Genomic DNA, 20,023 nt, shown 5'->3' with positions numbered 1-20,023 from the left:
ACAGACATGTATTTCTCACAGTTCTGGGGCCTGAGAAGTTCAAGATCAAGATGCCTGCAGATTCCCTTCTTTCTTTCTTTAGTTGCCCTAGTGGCAACCTTGTCTTCAGGCCTACCCTCCCTGATCCCATCATGAGGTGACACCCTTATGACCTTATCTAAACCTAATTACCTCCCAAAGACCCCACCTCCCAATACCATCACAATAGGGGCTACGGCTTCAACATATGAATTTCGGGGGACCACAAACACGCAGTCCATAACCAATGGGGGGCCTGCTACAGGCAGAGGGAAGACAACCAGCAGAGACCATGGAACAGCAGAACCACATGCTCCCTGCATCAGCGAGTCATATAAGTCATTCGGTTTGGCGGGAGTAGAGCCAGCCAGAGCGGCAGGGACAATGAGAGCTTATGGAAGACCAATCCATGCAGGGTCTCCTGGTGTGTGAAGGGGAGTGGGATTTATTCTGAGAGTGGTGGAGGAGGAATCCTGGAGGGCCCACCCATGGGTTGACGCCCTTGGTCCAGGGTGGGCCTTGGAGGAGTGGAGAGAAGGAGACCAATGCCCGCAATGTCTGGACCAGTAGCGAGGAGCTCTTGGAGGACCTGATTTCTCGAGATCCCTTGTCCTCAGCACACAGGATCATGTGGAAGAACTGGGAAAGGCAAAGATGCCAGCACAGGTGGAGTGGCCGTGGTTCAATGACTATCCTCCCTTGGATCTCATTGCAGGGTGTTCCTGGGAGGCCCGGAGAAGCAGGACCCAAAGGAGAAAGGGTAAGTGAGGGAAGTGGTCAGGGAATGTGACCTTCTCACGGTGGCCAGGGGACTTTGTCCAAAGTGGTCAGTGACCAGCGAGGCCTGGAGAGCTGGCTGGTGCGGTGGCTTCTGTGTTCATGAGCCCCACAAAGGGAGGCTCTTTTCCCTCCGATATTATCGTAGTCAATGTTGTTGTTTTTTTTCCTTTTTTTTTTTCAGTTATTTTAAGGAGTAAAATCATTGCAATTACAAATTCAAAGGCAAGTGTTCCGAGACTTTGACAGGTTTCCCTCTCTCCATGGGCCAACGCCTGAGCAGGACGGGCTCAGCTCAGAGAGTGCCAATTTGCCGGGAGCCATATTTCTTGCTGGAGGTGACAAGGGAACAGATTTTCCCATAATGAATTGCCTTGGCGCCACACTCAGAAAGCCTTTCTTTACATTTCATTCCTCCAAAAAAACAACAAGGGAAAAATCATTATTTTTGGCAGAAACGCCAGTGGGGGGAGGGGAGCATTCTCACTCTCGTGATGACGGGGCCGCTGTCTTTGGAGGAATGAAACGTCTCGTTTGCCCACAGTCCTCCATTTGGTCAACCATCACTCTGTCACACTGTTGCACAACATGGATGTCACCGCCACCCCACATCCCACCCCCGGCTTGTTTTCTGTGGTCCTGGAGAGAATTTATCTCGGCTTTCCTTGCAAGCTGGAGGGGTGTGGAGCCAGTTTCTCTCACAGGCCAGAGGAGACAGAAAAGTGGAAGCAGAGAGTGTCAGGGACTCTCAGCCCCTCTGCATCTCTCTCCCCGCTTCCTGCTGAGTGGCTTTGATTCCTCTGTCCTGTGGCTGTTGTTTCCTGAGGATGGAGCCAAGGAAGAAGGAATTGAGGTACCCCACGCTGGTGTCACACTCACACGAGTGCCCCCGGGAGCTATTGCTGTGGGGGTGTTTTGAATTTTGGTTGGGTGCCAGGGAATTAGAGCACAAATATGAATTTATCTCAGACCTCATCAATAAATGGAGAGCAGACTTCGCTGGTTAAGTGGTTTTGTGGAACACTGCCAGGGAGCGGTCAGGCTCCCCATTCCTTTGCACTCCTGGGAACATTTGAAATATGGCTGGGTCCTCTCACCGCAAAGGGATACTGGGATGTTTAATGAATAGGAAATGCTGGACCACAGATGTGATGGGGCCTCGCATGCAGGGGCTCGGACCACCAGGACCCTAACTGGCCCTGGAACCTAAGACCACGCATGGATGACCATGACCTCATGAAATGCGTCACACCTGAGAAATTGAAATGACCTCCCCTCGAATTTGGCTACATTCACTTTTTAAATAATTCACTGCTGGTTTTTGTTGTTGTTGTTGTTGTAAAAGCAAGACAGACACATAGTTAAACAATGCAAATTGCGAAAAACGTGAATGCAACAGTAAGGAGGCACCCTTCCACCGTGTCGTTTAGTCCTCATCCGCTTCCCAGGGTCCCTCACTGTGCATTTGCTTTTTATCTTTCCAGAGTTTGTGCATGCAGAACCGGGTGGGTGTGTGTGTGTGTTATCAATATGCACACACCTTTTATTGACCCCAGAATCTGTCAGATTTGATCCATTATTTGCTCCTTTTGTTTTTCCTCTAAGCACACATGTGGGAGATGTCTCGTAACCAGACAGTCCTCCTTTTCCGGGGCTGTGGGTCACGCCGTAGTGACGCCACCTTTCCAGTTACCGTCTGTTTCTCTTCTTTTTCTCCTTGTTCTCCCCTCTCTCTGCTACATGCCCTTGTTACACCCCGAGGCTGTTAATGTGGCCACCATATTTTCAGACCCACCGACAACTGTGTCAGACACACAGTAGCACATAGGGCAGAAGACTGGATGGTCCTGTGGTTGCCGTGGTTCCCAAAGCACTGATCCGGGACTTTAAACTTTGCATCAGTGATGGGGAGAAAAGGGTTCCAGGCAGTGTCATCCTCTATGGACCCGCTCAAGCTGAGAGAAGGGAGTGGGAGATTACCTGTGAGTGAGACGCTACTGTCTAAAGAATGCCACTGTCCCTCCAGTTGACAGAGAGCACCCTGGGGTCGAAAGGGGCCAGCAGCTCCGGCAGGCAGTCTTGGTGGCTGGCCTTCTCTAGGTGGCGAATGGAGTCGTGCTACTAGGTGGAGCATGGGATAGGGATTTGGAAATGGAGTTCTTGTCCTCTGCAGATTGCCTGTGTGACCTTGGGCAGGTGGCTTTGTCTCTCTGGGTCCCATGTCCTCGTCTGACAACCAGCTCTGAGACACACATCTGCCAGGACTGAGGTCTCCACTCCAGGGCCCAGGAGGCAGGGAAGTGGGGGCCCGCTCCTGCGGCTGCAGCAGACCTGTCTGCCCTGGTGCACCTTCCAGTCCTCTGCTTACTGACACGCCTCCTTCCTCTTCTAGGGAGATCCCGGGGTCAAAGGTGACAAGGGAGCTCCTGGTGGGAAGGGTCAGCCAGGGGACCCTGGGATTCCAGGCCACAAAGGCCACACAGGCCTGACGGGCCCCCAAGGACCACCTGGAGAGAACGGACCAGCTGGACCCCCGGGGCCTCCAGGCCAGCCAGGATTTCCAGGACTGAGGGTAAGGATGATGGTGTTGCCTCAAACTTGGGGCTCCTCTGGGCCTCAGGGGACATGCTTGGCCTTCAGAGGGGCCAGATTATAGATCCCAGTAACCTGTGTGACCTGCGGCAGGTTACTTCCCCTCTCTGAGCCTGCCCTTCCGTATCTGCCAAAAAGTGTAAGGATATCTTCTCCTAACAGGTTTGTTTGATGATGAAGTGAAATAACACACGTAACTTAAGAAGTGCTCAAGAGTAGATCCCTTTCCTGTTCCACCTCCTGTCCCAGTGTAAGGAATCCTCCTTCCTTAGACTGCAGAGCTCTTCTGCCCCAGAACCCTGTGCAAAGGGCACCTGAGAAGACGCAGCCAGCTCTGCAATCTCAGCTTCTCCTCGGGACGTCTCGCCATCAGTTCGATGCCTGGCTTTGCTTCTCTTCTCCCTGCCCACCCAGGGTACTCGCTCTTCTCTCTGGGTCTTGTTTTTCCCAAATGAAAAGGAAAGGCTTGTTTAGACCAGGGTTATTTTTTCCTTTGACCAAATTTTATTCTAGTGGCAGAACTCTTATTTTACGCAAACTTGTAACATTGGCTATAGGAAGATAAAGATTGGTCCTGGTGGAAGTGTTGCTGGGGGCGGGTTGCCCAGTCCATATGGCCCTCCCTTTCTCCTCTCAGCAGGCCACATGTCCTCTGGGGACACTCACTGTCCTCATACCATGGGCTTAGGGGATCTCCAGGGTCCCTGCCAGCTTTGATGTTCTGCAGTCTGTCACTTCCTGGTGGCTTGAGTTTCAGCCATCCTGAGAGAGGCTGGGCAGCCAGAACCTGTCTCTCTGCCAAGTTCAGGGAAGGGGGCTGGAGGACTTGGTGGGCTTCCAAAGGCCCCTTGGGTCCTTGCTAAGTCCTCGTAGTCCTGCTGCTGTGGGTAGCAATGGACATTCTGGGACTATCATTAAAGATTACTGACTAGAAAAATAAAGAGAATAAGGGAATGGAATCCATCTCATGCTGGGCCACATGCCGGATGCTGGGGCTGCAGAGTTGAGCACAGAAAGACCTTCACTCTTGGGGACTGGACACCGCCCTGAAGGACTCAGACAACAAGGGATGAGCCAATATGATGTGCAACCGCTTTCATAGATTCTTCTAAGAGTCATATGTCACTGTGTGAGCCTGGAGGCAGCACTCTGCTTCTCTGACCCACAGATCCATCAGCGTCTCCAAACCAAGCTCCAGGACTGTATCAGACACCGGTGTAGGGCCAAGGAGAACACAGCAGGGAAAACCAGACCCTGGGAACCAGAACAGCCAAATGAAATCTGATCCTGTGAGCTGAGCCCTGAAGGTTGACAGGACTTTGGCAGGGGGAGATTCGGGGGCAGACAGCCCAGGTCCAGTCCTCGGAAAATGGTTTGTGCAGGAGGAGTAACAGCTAAAGAGTGGGAAGGGTGTGGAGGGAGGGGCAGAAGGGGCCTCAGAGAGCCTGAAGTCTAGGTCGCTACATAAAATGGGATGATGCTGCCTCGGTGACAGAGTAAGGGGAAGGTGAGTCCAGATGTGTAATGGACTGGACTAGGAAAATGGGGTACGAACATATGGTTGGTATTGCCTGTGAGCCTCTTGGCTTCCTGAGCCATCAGGGATCTTGGGCGGTGAGAGTTACTGGGAAGATAAATAACTCCACCTTCCCTTCCTCCTAGGGGGAATCTCCATCGCTGGACTCTCTCCGGCAGCTCATCCAAGAAGAACTCAGCAAACAGCTGGAAAGTGAGTAGCTGGACTTTATCATAGCCAGTCATATGTGGGCCTGGGTGCTTTTAAGAGCCTGGGAAGCAGTCCTTTTATTCATCTACTGGTACTTCTGCAACTCAGTTTAGGGAAGGCGCCCAAAGAGCAGCTCAGGTATAGAAATCAGGATTAAGGGGTACCGTGCAGGCTCCAGCCAGCCTTCCTGACAACAGACCCCTCTCCAAACTTCTCTGTGGTGAAGCTTGAATTACTCCTATTTGATTACTTCTAGTAGGGGCAGCTCACCATCAACAGAACCAGCTCTCCCATGATCAGTCATTTATTCTGTGCGTTCAATCACTTATCTAACCAACAAGCAATTTTGGTAGGCCTGCAGTGGGCCTCACAGAACTCACAGTCCAGGGGAAGAGGTGGATAAGGAAACAGATAAGATGGCTTCAGTACAATAAGAAAAGGTCTGTGATTTAATTTGGCACAGAGGGCATCGAAAGAGGACAGATGACAGTTCCTAAGGTAGCTCAGAGGGCAGGGAACAGATGAGGGAAGGCTTCTTGGAGGAGGGGCCATGAAAGCCGAAAGAAGGCAGGAGACCTCAGTCCTTTGGGACAGCATGTGCGAAGACCCTGTGGGGAGCAGGCACACACAATGCTTTCAAGGAACTAGAACCCTCTTTAATCCTACTGCATTGGAGTTATTGTCAAATCTCACAGTCTTGCATGAGCCTGGTACATGGCAGATGCTCAGGGAGGGAGAAGGGCAGGCAGGTAATAGTAATAATGACAGCTTGTAGGGCTTGCCGTATGTCAGGTGGAGTTCTGAGCACTTGCACATGTTAACTCGAGGAAGCATCCCACCCATCTCATGGGGCGCCTACAATTGTTAAGAGCAGAGATGCTAAGTAACTCACTGGAGGCCGAAGAAGTGTCTGACCAGGGTTACAAGCAGGCAGCCTTGCTGCAGAATCCTTGCTCTTAACCACCATGTTCCCACTTCCCTCGGTGATGGAAACTGTTAGGAGAAGAAAGGCACAGATAACCCCATGGCAAGGAAGATGAGAAATCTATGACTATTCCTAGGCACAGATGGACCAAAGGGGAGGGCACAGTTGTTTATGTGGTCATGTCTCAGACAGTTATCTTGCACCTACCACGTGTCAGACTCTGAGTTGGGTATGGGGATGCAGCATTGAACAAGGTAACCCTCATCCCAGCCTTCTTGGAGTGTCCAGGAGAGCATGCTCCATCTCCTTTCACAGGAGAACCAAAGAGAATTACCTGGAGCAGATGGCAAGGAGTTGGGTTTTGGGTGAGAAAGGGAGGGAGGTGATGAAAAGAAGAAAACCAAAGGCTAAAATGGTGGATGCCGTTGGGTGGGTCTGTCCTGAAGTCTCCTGTCTGGGGATCTCCACATTCTGCCTTCTGGGTGTTAGATTTATCAGTGACAGAAATGGCCTCTGCCCTGGGGAAGTTTCCAGCCCAAGAGCAGGGACAAGACCTCTCTTGAACATGTTCAGATGGAGCATCTGTTGGGCTGAGTCCTTTCTTCCAAACAACCTTTGGAGGAGGAAGCATCAAGTCTGCTTTAAAGATGAGAAAACCAAGACTCAGAGAAGTTAAGCGGGTTTCCACAGGTCTCAGAGCTACACCACATCCTCCTGCCACCTTGTGTGAGAAGAAGGGGAGCAAATCACTGGGACACTCAGAAGACCCTGACTCTGCCTTGGTCTTACCACCGAAACCCAGGGGACTTGGGTAGCACCCCAGTCTCTCTGGGCTCAGTCACATCATTTATGAGATGAGGGGCTTAGCCCGATTATCTGTGACTGTATATCAAACAAAGACAGCTCTTGTGGGCCATTGGATGGACACTGCATCCCCAGTGCAATAGAAAGATGTGGCAGCCAGCAACTGGACCTCTGGGTTTTTTAACCAATTCTGTAATCTTAATACTTTAGACATATAAGGGTCATTAATGACATCATATCTACCCCTTTGGTTTAAAGATGAGGAATTTGACTTTCAGATAAGTCATTAAATAGCTTTGTGTAAGCCACTTAAATCCAACCCCCCCAGCCTCAGTTTCCCCAACTCAATTACTACAACAACAAGTCCGTCTACTGCTGCTGATGCTGATGCTGCTATTACTGCTGTCAGTCCTGCTGTGATTGGAGCAGCCAGCATCCACGGAGCACTTACCATGTGCCAGGCACTTTTTTGCATGCTTTATCTCATTATCTCATTACTCCATTGTCACAACAACCCAATGGGGTAGCTGTTATTTCATTGCCTCCCTTTTATAGAAAACGGAATGAAGGCTAAGAGAGGTCAAGTGGCCTGCCTAAGGCTGCACAGCTGGCAGTGGCTGCACTGGGATCCCAGCCCAACAGCCTGGCTCCAGAGGCAGTGATAGTTACCATCAACTGAGTCAGCCCCTGTGGCCGACCCCAGGCAGAAGGGGCACGTACAAGTCTGCACACGTGCTAAGTGGTGTGCTGCTGGTGTAGTTTATATTGGTGTTGTTCTATGGTTGTTAATGTCTTTCCATTTCTGAGCTTTGCCGTGAGTTGCCATCCTGTCCTTTGTCCTTTATCTCTCTTTCATGGAATGCCTCTCTATTTTTCCTGCTCCATAGCCAAACTCGCCTACCTCCTGGCCCAGATGCCCCCAGCGCATGTGAAGGCATCTCAAGGCAGACCTGGGCCCCCAGGACCCCCTGGAAAAGATGGGCTTCCGGGCCGGGCAGGCCTGATGGGGGAGCCAGGACGGCCCGGGCAGGTGGGTCTGGAAGGACCCTCTGGACCAATAGGTCCGAAAGGTGAGTGAGGACCTGGACGAGATGTGCTTCGTAGACTGCGGGTGGGCTGAGGAGCTGGGGTGTGAGGCGCACACTCCAGCTGCATGTGCATAATTTATTCCATTCTCATCCCTGTAGCTTGGTAACATCCTGAATTTTGGCATCATATAATTTTTTCATATGTATAAGAGGTTTTCATACTTGACATTTTTGCAAAATTATGCTTCTGCCAGGAAGATTGGATCAGTTCCCTCCTGCTCTCTTGTTCTCTCTCCATCTCCACTGTTCAAGTTCAAGGGAGTGATACAAAAAGCCCCTTTCCCCTTCTGACCTTAGAACTAACTGAGGAGGGAGACAGTTAATCTCCAGGTAAATGGGCATTAAACACCAGCTTTTTTGAAAAAGTGGCTTGGAGCTGCAGCTAAAAATGGCTGCTACCTCTCCAGCTCTCAGGGAGAGTGCCTTACCTGGACATAGTGGTCTGGACAGGTGAGTCTCTCCTCCTGGGCAGCGCTGGTCCCACTTCACCTAATGCATGGTCGCAGCAGGTCAGATCGCACTCTCTCTGCGGGCAGACAGATGTGACAGCGAGGAAGGGTCTGAAGCCATACTCACCAAGCTGGTCATTCACTCCTCTCTCTGGTGAGAAATAAACATGGGCTGGGCAAAGAAGCACGGGGTGTGGCTTCATCTCCACTTAGAGCCTTGGGGTTAGGGAAATTGCAGACCCTAACATCTTCTTTCAGTCTTCTCTTCCTGAATTCTTTATTCATTCATTTATTCCCTGCAATGTTTGTCCTTACTGAACTTTTTATTAAATTTATATGTAAGTCCTGCCTATATTGCTTCATAAAACAAAATTCATGAAATAAATGGCCATAAGAAAGCATAAAGTATGGAAAACATCAGACTGTGACAGAATAGTGACCAAATGTAATAATTATAAAAATAAATAAGAATGGTCTACAGTCTCTATGAACTTGCAAAATTTCAATTTGGATTACAAAAGAAAATATAACATTGCATATCGGAGATATTCTGGAAACAATGTGGCCAAAAAAAAAAGTGAATGATGAAAAAAAGAAGTTGAGAGAGATAGTTTAATCAAATCTGTACAGTATTAGCTCCAATATAATCTTAACTATCCTCCCAGAGGCAATGGACCCTCTCTCCTCTGAACATCTGTTGTGGTGTGAAATTCCTATCATGGTACTTATCACATTCTGCTTCATATTCGAATGCTGTCTGTGCCCTCCTGTTCCATCAATCTTACTAGATTTCGGGCTTCCTGAGAGTAGAGCCATGTCTTAGGTATACGCCCGTATGACCTAGGGTGCTAAATTTGCTCATCACCCAGTTCCTTCTTGAAAAAGGGTCTGGTAAAATGCTTTGAGAAACTGGGGAAGTGTAGACATGTGTGAGTGGATGTATGTGAACATGTGTGTACGTATGGAGAGAGTGTGTGGGTGTGTGCACTTGGGCCCTGTGTCTGAGTGTGTCTGTGTGTGTGTATAAGGGTGTATGCATACATTTGCTAATATGTGTGTGAGTGTGCATATGTGTGTGTGTAATTGAGAAGTTATGCACTGGAGTGAATATTTACAAGTAAATCTGTGTATTTGAATATGAGTTTAGGAGGGAATGTCCATTTATTTTGATGTTCACGTGTGTATTTCTACGTGGGAGTGTTTGTGTGTGTCAGTGTATGTGAGTGAGTGTGTGAACAGGAATTAGGGGTCCACTTGTGGCGTGTGTGTGAGTAAGGGTGGCTCTGAGGGAAAGGCTGCAGCAGCACAGTGCTGGCCTTGCCCCTCCTGCAGGGTGGGACCCCTGTCTCTGCGCTCATCGTGGGTCTCCACCACCAAAGGTCATGTTTTTCTCCCCAGGGGAGCGAGGAGCCAAAGGTGACCCGGGTGCACCTGGAGTTGGCCTCCGAGGCGAGATGGGGCCTCCTGGGATCCCAGGTAGGCATGGTGTGGGAGCCTCAGGGTGAGGGTGGCCCTGCACCATGGGTGAGAAACACACAGGGGCTCTCCTCCCGGACCGCCACAGGCTCAGGAACAGCCGGGAGAAAGGATTAGGTTTAACTGACGAGGAGACAAGAACACTGACTTGTTTTCATTAAATCTTTCTAAAGTGCCAGCTTCTTGACGTGCTAAGAAAACTGCAGTATATCCCATGAGTTCTCGAAGAGTATCCCGGGAATTAAAAATCCTATGACATGGTCCTGACCAAAGCTAATTTGGGGTAAATAAGTCTGGACAGTCCTGGGAACCGGTCTCCATTTTAGTCATTCCTAGTGCATGTTAACTTCTTACATGTGCTGAGGCCCCTTGGGTAAAAAAATAATGTTTATTTTGTTTAAGCCAGCATTTCCCAAACTCACTTGATGGTGGAACCCTTTTTCTTTCACGATGCGCTTGTTCATACCCCATTCCTGTTTCTTAGCACGCATTTTGGGGAATGCTGGCCGAGAGGCAGAGTGGCCAACACTCCTGGCTTGTCTGGGGCTGAGGGGGCTCCAGTTTAAAAACCTGGACAAGCTGGTTATCCTACCTAGTGGCTGCATGGGAAGATCCCTAGATTGGAGCAGTATGACGTCCCAAGATGAGGTGTAGAAGTAGAGGGTGGAAGAAACTAGACTAATTGTTAGCAAACTCCACCTCACTGAGGCTTCCATTTTTATTTAATTCTAGTTGATATGGTTACCTGAGATCATTTCTTAATATCAGGCCTGTAGATAATTTCAATTTTAGTATTTGTATCCTCTTGATTTTTTAAATTTCCTACTTTGGACATGTATTGTTATCCTCATGAGAAGATAACTAGAAATACATTATAAATATTTATTTTTGACAGTTTACTTACTTTCCAATAACTTATTAAGAATATTTTTAAAGTAAGGCAATTTCAAATAAAGATTAAAAGGCAGAACAGAAACCATTTAGAAGGGGCAAACTACTGCACCGGTATGAGGCTGAGATAGTGACCCTACTCCAGTGGTTCCTAGATGAAGGAAGGAATAACACTGCTGGTCTCAAAACTCGGTCTATGCAGGACTATAGATAAAATAACTACTACCACAGCATTCGTGAATCTTAGACTTCATGAAACGTCTAAAGATCTTTTAAAGGGAAAAGTCTACATTTGTTTATTTTATAAGGGGACTCAGATTTTCTAACATGGTGATTGCCAAGACTTAAGAAGCATTATCGTTGGTAGGACTAACTCCAGCACTTAGCCCTGAGCTTCTCAGTTGCCAAGACAGAAAGAGAGATTGGTTGATTATGCATGATATTATGATGCTTAATAGGTGGAGGCGTAGAAGTTTGTCTATAGGTAATATTGTCTGGGTCTAAATTTGGGGCTATCTAAGTGTCAGTCACATCCTACTTACAAAGTCTTTGACTACGATTGCAGAATAGATTAATGTAGTCCAAGTATATGGTTCAAATTTAACATGTAGATAAAGCTTAGAAACTATAGAATATTTGGGACAATAATGGAATGTCACTAGCTGCCTCTAAAGACAGTTGAATTGGGGCTCGTGGTTAACGATGAGGACTTGGCCTCCCACTTCCAATTCAGACGCATCTCCTAGAACCTATAAGAACATAGATGGCCTGGTTTCTCATTCATCTCATTATGGAGAACACGTTCCCTACCTGGCCTGCCCTTGTTTACTTCCCTCCAATGGCACTCTGATTACTGTATATGTCCAAACAGTTAGGACAACCCCTTCTCCTGTAGATTAAGGTGCTCCTGCTACCCAGTGTCCAAGTGGACCATTCTAATCACTCAGGGCAGAGCCCGCAGACCATGGGATAGTCTCTCTGAGGATGTTTCAAGTCCTCTGTTCACACTGAAGGAAGCAGTGAAAGCAGGGCTCATTTTCTCCAGAAGGACCTTCAACCAACTACTGTATCTTTTCCTCCTTGGGCCAGGTCAACCCGGGGAACCTGGCTATGCTAAAGATGGGCTTCCTGGGCATCCCGGCCCTCAAGGGGAGACAGGACCAGCTGGACATCCTGGGCCCCCTGGCCCACCTGGACCCCCTGGCCAGTGTGACCCCTCTCAGTGTGCCTACTTTGCCAACCTCGCTGCCCGACCTGGTAATGTGAAGGGCCCCTAGAAGATTCTGGAACACCAGGAGATGGCGGTGGATTTCTGAAACTTGAACTCAGAGCCTGATGGGAAGCCAGAGGTCTTGAAACACTTCAGCCATGTGTTTTTTCTTTCTTTTATCATTTGCTTTTGTTTATTTTCTTGAGAGACCTCAAAATTATTAAAACCAACAGATGCTGCCGGTCGGTCAGATTATTATTAATATTATTATTATTGTTAATTATTATTATTATTATTTCCTATGATAATGCTTTGTGAGATTTTTCCCCTCTCCTCTCAAGTTGGGAAAACTTGATTTGTGGGACAGTGCATTGTTTTTCTTGGTTCTTCTGACAGCCCCGATCTGAAGTGTAGCCGCCCCCTTTAAGAAAACTCTTGGTGCTATGAAACACTGACCAGACACTTGCCAACTTGACCTCTTTCCTCAAAAGGAAACTTTAAGAAAATGCAAAGAGTTACTATTATTGGTCGTGCCCAGAAGTCACCCAGGGTGAAACTATCCAGAAGTCACCACTTCCCAGGAGAGACAAGTGAAGCAGGAAGAGAAAGAATTTGCAGACATGAAGAATGTTTGTGCCTCCTGATGGAAAGTGCACACAAAGAGGACACAGTTGGTCCTTTGGGAGCAAATGTGGCCACCTTGATGTTTCAAGCTTACAGAAGTGAAATAATAGCACTTGGGTTGGCAAAGCTTCATGGAATCCTGTGTCTAGGCCAAAGATGGGGAAGCTGGTATGGAGAAAGCACCCCTGAGAGTTAATTTGGCTTCTAAGCTTTGGATAGGACTCCTTCAAGCTCCTCACTGTTGGTTTCACTCACTTTAATTGTAAAATAAGGGGTCTGGTGACCACTCCCATGTTTTCCTGATGGTGGACAATTGGCTAGGGCACTGGCCAGAATTGGCAAATTTGTGCCTCCAGGATTCTGCCTCTGAAATAAATTGCATTGAGCGTATGTGTGCATGTGACATGCCTGGCATGAAAAGGTGCTCAATAAATCCTAGTTTCCTTCTCCTCAGTTCCACGTGATGACTCCTTTCTTATCTCCTTCATCCATCTGCATGTGACCCCTCAAGGACTGGGATGAATCATTTTCCTCTGGGAGGCCTAGCGCAGAGCCACATGTCCAGTCCGTGTGCTGAATGCACAGGTGGGTGGGTGAGCATGCGTGGCTACGCTAGTTCCAGGCAATTCATTATCATACCCATCGTTGGGACCACTCTACATTTTACATTACGGATGAAGTCATTTGGATGTGCATGTTTATGCAGGATCAAAGCGGGGAAAGAGTGAGGCAAGGTGGCAAGTTGGTTTCAGCAAGACTCAGGGCCTCATCCTGCCAAGGTGCGTCCAGAGGCCGGGTAATTTAACAGTAGTCTAAAAGAATACTCTTTCAGCATTCGTTCATGTCTTGACTGATTAGTTGATTGACTTATCCTTTCATTTATTCATCACCCAAGCAGTCCCCACTCACAGACTAAGGTAGCATATGCTTATCAAGCCCCTTCTTTTTATCACCTCCATACTAGATACTTCTAATTGATTTGGGAACCAGGAGTACAAACATCCAAAGATGTTGGAAGTTTCCATGTGTAGAAAATTATTATTGCAATGATTTTAAAATAGGATCTAAGACCTACTCCTCTTGCTCAGTCGGTTGGTGCTGGTTCTGGTGTTTGATGGGTGTCAGGATCCAAAGGAAGCAGTGCCTGTCGGTGCAGAAGGAGACGACCTCCTTCCTGAGCCTTCTCATATTTACCATCTCAGTGTATTCTCACAAGTGTATAAGACACATGGATGTTATCGGAATATCCTTTTCCATTTGAAGAAACAATCACAGGCACCTTAGAAATCCTCCAGTCCAGGGACTTAGAAAGTTTTGACCATGATTCACGGCAAGAATTACAATTTCTTTGTGACTCAGTAAATGCATACGTAAATATAAAACAAGAAGATTTTGACGATATGATATTTATCCTGACCACACACAATGCCCTTTAACATTACTATTCTATTTCATTGAAAAAAATGCTTCATAGCCCACTAGATAGATGTCATGACCCCCTAATGGGTTGCAACCTACAGTTTGAAAAATAGTGCTCTATCTAAAAGGAAACTGAGGCACAAAGAAAGCCCATCTCAGACCACAGAGCCCTGGGGAGAATCCATTTCTCTGATGCCCTGAAAGTTTTTTTCTCTTCACATTTCATCTTGCTCTTGTATTTTAAGCTGTTTATCGTATGCACTAAGAATGGAGCTGGAAGAAGGGTTTTAGCCAACAGAAAGAAGGATTTGGGTAAGACCGAAGGCTGTTTTGATTATTGGGGTTCTCAGACACTTGAGTGGGAGCGAGAAGGGCCATGGGCATTCCTCTTCTGGGATCTTGGACACCTTCTCTTCCCGGTATGGCTGGGAGTGGCTGTGTCTGTGAACAGCAGGATGGATGCATCAACTGTACTCATTCCCAGCACAGGGCTTGATGGGTTCCTGAAAACAGGGATAAAAGAATCAGCAGCATTGAGTATTTTGATAGTTTCCAATTAAATTATATTAAAATGGTAGACAATGGAAGTATGTGGGGGGAGGAGATTGGGGAGTGGACTCAGAAGACAGGACATTTTCCTTTCCCTAGAAAACATCCATCAGCCTTGACAGGACAAGTCCTTATCCAGAGAGGAACATCCGAGCACTCCACCCATTCTGATGGGCTCTTTGGGTCATGTTGATCGATGTGCTGCTCATACTGATGATGCTCATGATCTCAGGACTGAGGACCATAGAAAGTCAGAGATATGGGTTAAGAGAAATGTCACAATAGTGTTTTTAAACTTCTTCTCTGAGAGCCCTGGGCATTCTGGAGGGGCCTTGCCAGTTACCAGGAGGAGAGAGGGATAAAACAGGGGGGCTTCAGTGCCCCCCAACCAGGAAAGTTCAGATTGCTTCTCTTTGTGCTTTGGAAAGCAGATGTTTTTCATGTTCACATTGCATTTCTTTGGTACTACCCTGATTCCAGCGCCCCTAGAGTGTACAGTCCTGTGCATGGGGCCAGAGTCCCACCTCAAGTGTCCATCACAGTGTTTCTCCACTCTTTGGCCTCACGGTTCTCTCCACTGCCCTGGAAGGCTTTTCTGCCCAGAAGTGTAGGAGACTTAACTCCCCTCGCGGTGACCCTCAGTCAGTGGGGGATGGAGGCCACAGGTGAAAGGCCTCCAGCCTCCCTCACTCTGGAAAGGTCATTCTGAGGTGCAATTCATGTGGTTTCTTGGACTGTCCCCGGGGCAATGGGGCCCTAACAGCCCACAACAATGACCGGCTTGATAATGCATTCTTATGGCTGTCCCTGCTTCCCTGCCTCAGTCTCCCAGATAAACTACGTGCTCCCGTGTCCTTGGATCAGCCTCTGCTTTCAGGGAAATCACATTGTGGTAGATCTCCACAGACAGTCCCTTGTGAACACAGGATTCCTGAGCCAATGCAACTCTTCTATAGACCAGGACATTGGAGCATCCAAGGGGCATGGGCCTGGCCCACGTTCTCACAGCAAATGTGGAGCAGGCATGCACAGGAGCTCTGTGCTGGGGCAAGTCAGTTGGCCATTTCCAGTCACCTGGGACAGTCCCCAGGACCACCAGGGTGGAGGCACCCTCGCTTGCCATCAGCTGTTATTGTGTTATGTCTAGTTTACATGACAGCTGCTTGCCCAGCATGCAGGGTAAGGCGCAGTCTCCAGGAGGCCTGTCCTAACCTCACACTTGCATTTACCTGCCTGGGCCCCTGCTCACCTTGCAGAGTCTTTTGACATGAGTGCTGGTAATGTCATCAGTGCTGAGATCTGGGGGTCCCACCCAGTCAGTCATCATCCTGGGCAACTCAGATGAGAAACTCGGTTCTTCGTCAGCATAGAAAAGCATCCCCACCCCAGGCCACTCTTTATTTTCTTTGCTTCTGAGATCAGAGCTCACTTTCAGTTCAAGGATGTTTGTTTTTCTTCTCTTTCTCATGGCTTACTGGGATCTTTCAGCACATAGTAGCAAGCACATCTCTCCACTCCTTCCCCACCTCTTCAGGACTGGTTATTCTGCATTTTGGTTATAATGGTTCCCAAAATACAAAATCCAGAAGCCATTTAGGGAAGGAGCACCCATTCATAGGTGACTCTTCAGGGCTCAGATGTCCCCTGCCTCCCATAGGAGGGGCAAAGTTTAGGTTCAGGATGTCTAAGTTAGCCGTGCATCCTCAATTCACTGCCATGATCTTCGAATGCTAAAGGCCTCCTCTGAGCCCAGGAAGAGTATGATGTATTCAGTGAGGTGGGACAGGATGCTGTCAAGGGCCATATGACAGGACTGGAGCTTTTCTCCCTTTAGTGTGGCCGTGAGAGGCTGTTAGCTTCGGTGTCACCCAATGTGTGAATGAAGTCCCAGCGAATGAGTGAAGGACAGGGCCAGAGCCACTTCAGTGAGAGCCCTAAACTAAGTGTCAAATAGAAATCCCAGGGTATTGAGAGAGTGGAGTCGGAAAGTTCTAGATCGTACAAGCACCATCAGATGCAGGGGGACTTCCCACAGACCTTTGTCCTAACATCTGCTATGCACAGCACTAGGGCACAAATGTGTCAGGGGGTAGCTCCTGCCCCCAAGGAGTAGTCATCTGGTGACAGGGGTGGATAGCACAGCACAAGGGCCTCAGGCCAAGCTCTACAATAGGCTACCAGGTGGTATATCTGGTGTCCAAGATGGGGCCTGCCTGGGGTGGGCAGGGTGCGTGGAGGGTACTGTTCACCAAGAAGATGGAATTTAAGCTTGTCCAGGGCATTGTGAAATGCAGAGTGGAGGATGTCCCGGCATGAAAGAACATTGCAAACAAGGACCAGGAATGTCTAGAAAATCACTGCTAATCAGAGTCAGAAGCCATCCTGGCAGTCACGGGCCGGGGCTTCCCTGCCGCTAGTCCAGGGTGCGGTGGTCACTGGTCCAAGCCCGATGGGGCCAGGATCCAGTGGGGTGAGCTGCGCAGAAGGCCACAACCAGTATGTCCCATTTAAAGGATGGTCTTTCATTCTGAGACTGGGATCTGGCTAATTTCTAGCATTTAACTTTTAGGGTTTTTTTAAGGTCTTATACTATGAGAGAAAGAATATGTGTGAGGGGAAGGAGAGAGTAATAGTTATTTGTATGTTTGTGTTTTATATCCTTACCTGCCAAAATAAAGACTGGGCTCTAGTATCTTCATATCAGTTCCCAAGGTTTAAAAAAAACGCAAAACTCCCAGTTCACAATTCCCACATCTGTGAACCCCTGGTGTAGTTCAAATCCTGATTTTTTTTAACAAATGGGAAAAATGAGGCTCAGAAAGAAAGAGTGATTTCCCTCAAAATTATAACCATGGGGTACAAAGTATTTGGGTACAAACTTCATCCCATATGTTCAGTGAACCCCCAATATGCCAGATGATCAAATTTTACAGAGAAACTTTGCTTTTAACACTATAAATTCTAGGACCTGCTCCAGAATCACTGAATCACAATCTCTGGGGGATGATATTAGTAATTTGTTTTGAAAAGTCTCCGCAAGAGATTCTCAGCCCTGTGGGGTCTGAAAACCTCCACCCTACCCCTCTCAGCCTGAGCAGCCTGGTTGCCTCATGCCAGACCAGTTTCCAGAGTAACAGTTACTTCAACCCAAGCCCAGAGGCTCAGGGTGTAGACAAACCCAGAACTTGGCCAGACTCCAACACTCCTGAAGATTTTAAGACCTGCAAAGATGAGATCCTTCATCTTTATCATCTGACAATGCAGCTGTGTGTTTGGAATGAACAGATAACCCACATAAGTGTCCCAGAGTTGGGCTCAAAGCTGCTGTCTCCAGCATTTTCCAGCCAACATTTACTTTCCACCTGCCAGCTGTTGCAGCCAGAGGACCCATCTCTGCAACCTTCACTTCTTTTCTTGGAATGCCCCAAGGAAGGTGCAGAGAGTGTTGATTCTGTGCCCCAGAAGGAGAAGTCTTGGTGCCTGGCACAGATGCTCAATAGACACACAGTAGGTGTTCAATAAAGGATGACTGAGACCAGGGGCTTCCCGAAGACTTCTGGGTGTGTTTGGGATACAGAGCTTCTCCTGTGTGGGGCTGATAAAAACTCACTCTCTTCCAGATGGAGGAAAGGGAAGAGTGGAAGCCCGCCATATTGGTCTTGGCTCAGGAATCGCTTTGCCCTCCACTCAGGGCATGACTCTGGTTTCTTGTTGAGGGCAGGTTGGAGGATCCTTGATCAGAAGCCCTCAACCCCTGGCTTCTATGAGCCAGGATTTGCAAGAACTCCCCCTGATTGAGTTCAGACAGGCTGCAGGGCTGAGCTGCCCCTATTCAGTTGTTAATTTGCCTCACTCAGGTCCTTATGGAGCTGTGCTGGTGAGCAGGCCCCCTGCTGCCTTACACACTCTACAGTACAAACCTGGGGATCTCAGCTGAAGAACTGAATACGCTTAGTGTCAGTTTCCTCCTCTGTTAAATGGAATTAACAGGTACTTCACAGGATTTGTGTGAGGCTCAATTTTTTTTCTTCCAGCTTTATTGAGATATAATTGACACATAACCTTGTGTAAGTTTGAGATGTACAGTGTAACAGTTTGATATAAGTATATATTGTGCAATGATTACCATGGTAATGTTAGTTGACACATAAAAGCAGGGTAAACTGGTCCATCCTTTACAATCTTCCCGTTTGTCATCCTTTAAGAGCAATTGAGTCAACCTTGCTCATTTGTTTACTTAAATCCTAGTACAGAAATCCTTCCTTTCAGACCAAATAGTGACTTTACATGTTGTTCAAAGGATGTTCCTTTAGGTTTTATCATTTATTCCTTGCAACACACCTACACAGGGCTGGGCATGGCTCTTTGCCCCACAGTCATCAGGAAACCATGTCAGAGGGGTGAGCCCACCTGCCCAACATCACATACACTTGCTCACTTCTCCAGCTCCCTTGGAGGATCACGCTGAGGGACCAGGGGGCCCGCAAACTGCGGCCATGGTCGGAGCTGACTTTGTCTATTCCCCACCAGTGCTTTCTAAGGAGTAAGTACATTCTCCTGGCTATACACAGAGGACAAACTAGACGTGTATTTTTAAAAACGCTTCCCTGGGAAAAGGAATACCATTTATTAAATTATTAAAAAGAGGGAGTGCCTTTCTGGCTCATTTTGACATGGCTGGGGAGGTGCAGTGGGGCAATCATTCTGTTTCTCTGCCTTTTCTTTTCTTTCCAATTGGGAAAATCTATCTTCATGTTCCTTTTGTGATGCTATTTTGTGAAGTCAGGGTTATGAGTGTACCATGTGTGGCTGTAAATAGTAAGTTATTAAAGCAGTCGGAAACCATGGCACTGGCTGGGAGGTTCATCTGGGAAGGGAGAGAATGTGAAGGAAGAGATGTTTCTGACATCAAGACATTTGAGACCTGAAAAGGTGCATAAAACAAAGCAATACCTGACGCAGACCATTGCCAGACCAATTTCCCATTCCTACAAGCTGTCCTCCTAGGGAGTTGTCGGTTATTGTCTTCGCCTCTTATAACCCTGAGGTTCGAGAAATGGAGTGAAAATGAGGATGCCAGCCCTCTTCTGAGAGGTGCACATGCAAGGAGGTCTCATCCTGACAATTTGACCTTTGACTGCATAATTAACCAAGATTCTTTGTGTCCGACAGGACAAGCTGTTGCTATGGAGACGTTTTTGAGGTTCTCCAGCCCTGGCTCACCTTGGTTGCCTTCTGGAATGTTTCCTGTAGTCTGGGAAGAATGGAGAACTTGGCAGGGATTACTGAGCTGGCTGCCTTTCAGAGCAGGTCTTATTCCCCAATGGTCTCAGCGGACGGAGATACAACAGACAAAGGACGTGGCTGAGACAGGGTTGGAAGACACGTGTCCACTCCCAGATGGCTGCTCACTCTTTTAAGCTCAGCAGACATGGCGCCAGGGGCTGGGGACAACAAGGTGAACAGGATACAGAC

General features: G+C 48.0%; 1 protein-coding gene and 1 long non-coding RNA gene across 3 annotated transcripts in view; one reads left to right on the top strand and one right to left on the bottom strand.

The window, feature by feature from the left end:
- The window catches only part of COL22A1 (collagen type XXII alpha 1 chain), a 293,252-nt gene extending 280,219 nt beyond the window's left edge, over positions 1-13,033 (top strand). For both annotated transcript variants that reach the window (XM_070631019.1, XM_070631018.1), the window contains 6 exons: positions 734-778; positions 3,188-3,367; positions 5,050-5,116; positions 7,730-7,912; positions 9,778-9,855; positions 11,836-13,033. In XM_070631019.1, the coding sequence (XP_070487120.1) occupies positions 734-778; positions 3,188-3,367; positions 5,050-5,116; positions 7,730-7,912; positions 9,778-9,855; positions 11,836-12,023 (741 nt within the window). In that variant the 3' untranslated portion in view covers positions 12,024-13,033. The remainder of the gene's footprint in view (positions 1-733; positions 779-3,187; positions 3,368-5,049; positions 5,117-7,729; positions 7,913-9,777; positions 9,856-11,835) is intronic.
- A 1,273-nt stretch (positions 13,034-14,306) lies between these two features.
- Positions 14,307-19,671, bottom strand: LOC139085167 (uncharacterized). Its single transcript, XR_011543253.1, has 2 exons — positions 19,502-19,671; positions 14,307-14,502 (listed from the first exon to the last, which is right to left on the bottom strand). It is a non-coding gene; the product is annotated as an uncharacterized lncRNA (long non-coding RNA).
- Between the last annotated feature and the right edge of the window lie 352 nt (positions 19,672-20,023).

The sequence above is a fragment of the Equus przewalskii genome, chromosome 8, assembly GCF_037783145.1.
Source record: "Equus przewalskii isolate Varuska chromosome 8, EquPr2, whole genome shotgun sequence".
In the NCBI taxonomy this organism is placed as follows: Eukaryota; Metazoa; Chordata; class Mammalia; order Perissodactyla; family Equidae; genus Equus; species Equus przewalskii.
This window is presented reverse-complemented; position numbering and strand designations above follow the sequence as displayed.